Source organism: Hippopotamus amphibius, chromosome 15 (assembly GCF_030028045.1).
Source record: "Hippopotamus amphibius kiboko isolate mHipAmp2 chromosome 15, mHipAmp2.hap2, whole genome shotgun sequence".
NCBI classification, from domain to species: domain Eukaryota; kingdom Metazoa; phylum Chordata; class Mammalia; order Artiodactyla; family Hippopotamidae; genus Hippopotamus; species Hippopotamus amphibius.
This window is the reverse complement of record NC_080200.1, coordinates 19,941,142-19,945,204: the sequence shown is the minus strand read 5'-3', so window position 1 is coordinate 19,945,204 and position 4,063 is coordinate 19,941,142. Positions and strand designations below refer to the sequence as shown.

Genomic DNA, 4,063 nt, shown 5'->3' with positions numbered 1-4,063 from the left:
ATAAAAGGAAGAAATTGGCATAAAGTAGCTCAAGATAGATCATTACAACTGCACATGACATCATGGATGAGACTTTCTATTTTTTTTTCTATATTTTTTAGGTTTATTTATTATTAATTAATTTTTTTTTTTAGCTGCGTTAGGTTTTTTGTGCTGTGCACAGTCTGTCTCTGGTTGCGGTGAGTGGGGGCTACTCTTCCTTGCCCTGTGTGGGCTTTTCATTGCGGTGGCTTCTCTTTGCAGAGCACAGGCTCTAGGCTCCAGGCTTCAGTAGTTGTAGCACACAGCTTGCAGGCTGTAGAGCTCAAGCTCAGTAGTTGTGGCTCATTGCCTTAGTTGCTCCACTGTACGTGGGATCTTCCCAGACCATTGCTCAAACCCATGTCCCCTGAATTGGTAGGTGGACTCCTAACCACTGTGCCACCAGGGAAGTCCCTGGACAAATCTTTTTTTTTTTTTTTTTTTTTTTTTTTTTGTGGAAAAATGTTTCATTTCTCTTTTATTTCTCAAGATCACCTTTTTTTTAAATTTTATTTATTTATTTATTATTTTTGGGGGGCTACACCAAGTTCAATCATCCATTTTTATACACATATCCCCGTATTCCCTCCCTCCCTTGACTCCCCCCCACCATCCCTCGAGTCCCCCCCACCCTCCCCGTCCCAGTCCTCTAAGGCATCTTCCATCCTCAAGTTGAACTCCCTTTGTTATACAACAACTCCCCACTGGCTATCTATTTTACAGTTGGTAGTATATATATGTCTGTGCTACTCTCTTGCTTTGTCTCAGCTTCCCCTTCACCCCCCGACCCCCCAAACCTCGAGTTCTCCAGTCCATTCTCTGCATCTGCATCCTTGTTCTTGCCTGGACAAGTCTTTAAAACACCAAATAGAGCCTGGGAGCTGACAATAGATCCATGAAGAAGAGACAATCAGAATTTAAAACACCTTCCCTATTTGATAATAAATGCATTATGTTAAACCATTTGCTTTTAGGATGACTTGTTATGCAGCGACAAACTGATACAGTAATCCAAGTGAACAGAACTGAGGGAAATTATAATGATATATTGCTTCTCATTCTAGACAGTTGTTCAGATATTTGAATAGCATTTATAATTCCTCCGTTATTCAAGTCTAGTTCATATAACTATATTAAAAATTGAGTCCTTTGAGGTTTCCTTCTAGGTAAACATGAGAGGTTACATGGATATACCTGTGTGTTCAAAACTTTTGACTCTGGAATTTAAGCTCTCTAGGGAGCCACACTTTGGAGATATATACATATATACATTTATGAATGATATTTACAGTACTCATTTAGCACCCTTTCAGTGGTTATGACAAAACTTAGAATGGGGAAGATATTTCATTTATAGCAGTGGAAGGAATCAAGTCGGTAGGCAATAATGGGAGTTTCCAAGCAGAAGAAGAAAGATAATTCAATATAAAGTGTAATTACACCAAACAATACTTCACCCCAATGATAAACCCCTTTACATGTGGACACTGATCTTACATCCATCAACAAGTAAATGTAGACCATGAAAAAAGAGTTTGCATAATTAAATCTGATACAAATCTGTGCTTCATTTTAGTTAAATTCATCTCAGACGCTAGACTTCATAGTGTCAAATCCTTTATTGAAATTTGTGTTTCACATAGACTACAACTGCAGACAAACTTTTGATGATCAATTTTCCTAGTGACCCAGGTAATGTGGGCACAGAGCTTAATAAAGAACAAGACCTTATAGGGAATAAAACCAAATGCCCTGTTATGAAACACACTATATGTTAAAGTCTACATTTTCAGGAAGAGCAATTATGGTAGTGATGTACAAAGGAATGATGAACAAAAAGTGATAAACTATGGTTTGATATTTTACACTCTTATGAAATTTAGTCATTGACTTAGCTGCCAAAGTAATTTTATTTTTTCCAGAGATAGCAAAAAACTCATTATTATTCATTTAGTAGAATTAAAAGAAAAACTTTCTCATATATAATATTTCAAGAAGAAATTATTCTTAGGAAATGCACGAAGTCTCCTGAGATGAATGGGAATTTCCATATATTTCACCAAAGGTTGTGAATCAATTTGGGAGAGTGGAAAAATGACAAAGGAAAAAACATATGATGACACAGCAGAAAAGTCAATGAAGCCAGTTACTGAAATTGTATAGAGAAGTTGAAATCAAAGAAATGGAGACACCAGGCAATAAACTGAAGGAGCAAGTGCTATTTCCACAATCTGATCAAAGAATAACATTATCTGGGTCTGAGGCTTTCAAACCTACTATCATGTGCATTTCTACAGCCCCAGGACAAATGACCCCTATATAGTTTTCATCTCAACGAATCTTTTCAGAGCCTTCTTTATATCTTCATTTCTCAGACTGTAGATGAAAGGGTTCAGCATGGGTGTGACCACAGCATACATCACTGAGGCTGTTGCAATTGAGTGTGAACTGTGAGCGGCAGAAGAACTGAGGTATACTCCTAGGCTTGCACAATAAAATAAGGAGACACCTGAGAGGTGTGATGCACAGGTGGAAAATGCTTTATACTTCCCCTGAGCTGATGAGATCCTGTAGATAGAGGATACTATTTTAGAGTAAGAATAAAGGATACCAGCCATGGTACCAACACCTAGAACTCCAGCTCCTGAATGCATTAATATGTTATTAAGAAAGGTATCAGAACAGGCAAGTTGGACCAGCTGTTTGATTTCACAAAAAAAGTGAGGGATTTCCAAGTCTATACAAAAGGACAGCCTCAACACCATTAAGCTCTGTAACAAGGAATACATGGCACACATCATCCAGGATGCCAGGACCAGCATTCCACAGAGCTGGGGGTTCATGACGACTGTGTAGTGCAGGGGATGGCAGATGGCCACAAACCGGTCATAGGCCATCACACCCAGGAGAAAGTTGTCCAATCCTGCAAAGAGTATGTAAAAATACATCTGTGTGATGCAGCCATCATAGGTTATGACTTTGTTCTGAGTGTGAATGTTCCACAGCATCTTTGGAATTGTGGTGGAGGTAAAACAGAAGTCTACAAAGGACAGATTTGAGAGAAAAAAGTACATTGGTGTGTGGAGGTTGGAGTCTGAGCTGACAGCCAGGATGATGAGAAGGTTTCCAAGCACAGTGATCAGGTACATGGAGAGGAAAAGTCCGAATATGAGGGGCTGCAGCTCTGATTCCTCTGAAAGTCCCAGAAGAAGAAATTTTTGAAATTCGTGTATTGTTATCTGCTTCCATGGGGTAGAGATAACTACTGGGAGAAAAAGAAAATAAAATGACTAATTTTCACTGAAATGGGCTTACCTCACATAACTGAAATATTGTAATTTCTATTTTGCTGTCAAGAAATTGATGTTAATATTTTGTGTATAGATAAATTCTCCTTGAGGGTATACCGCATTTCATCTCCGACTAAAAATTTTTGTCCCATTCTCAGCATATTTCCAAAGAGTTCATGTATTTGCAGTTTTAATGAGAACTTCTTTCATGCACTTGAGAAAAATATGAGAACCTACCATGTTCCACACACTGATACAGAATAACTTAGGAGTGGTGAAAAACAAATCTCCTACAACTCAAATATGGTGAAAGATGATATGCAAATAAATATATAATATGTCAGAAGATGACAGATGCTATAGAGTAAACAGCACCAGGTGTAATGCAGAGAGTAGTAGGAGTTGGTATTCTTTTTAAGAGTTTTTTAATGTGGACCATTTTTGAAGTCCCCATTGTATCTGTTACAATATTGCTTCCTTCCCATGTTTTGGTCTTTCAGCCAAGAGGCATGTGGTATCCTAGCTCCATACCAGGGACTGAACCCACACCCCACCGCACTGGAAGGTGAAACCTTAGCCACTGAACCACCAGGGAAGGTGTTATTCTGTACTGAGTGTTCAGGCAAGGTGATATTTGAATAGAGACTTTAAGAAAGAGAGAAAAACTATCTAGTATGATGTCAGAAGTAGTTTATGCCGGGCGAGCGAACTGCCAGTCCAAAGAACCTGATCCAGTCTGGTTCCCTCTGTTT

The 4,063-nt window shown here is 38.7% G+C and overlaps 1 protein-coding gene across 1 annotated transcript; it reads right to left on the bottom strand.

Annotated features, from left to right (window-relative positions):
• Nucleotides 1–2,336: 2,336 nt before the first annotated feature.
• LOC130836321 (olfactory receptor 7A5-like) lies at nt 2,337–3,233 on the bottom strand. The gene has a single exon (XM_057708375.1). It carries the CDS (start codon nt 3,168–3,170, stop codon nt 2,337–2,339), a length of 834 nt encoding a protein of 277 aa, XP_057564358.1. The 5' UTR covers nt 3,171–3,233.
• Nucleotides 3,234–4,063: the final 830 nt, after the last annotated feature.

Excerpts from the sequence above, each read along its gene's own strand:
- LOC130836321 (XM_057708375.1), bottom strand. The coding sequence starts at position 3,170 with ATGTACCTGATCACTGTGCTTGGAAACCTTCTCATCATCCTGGCTGTC.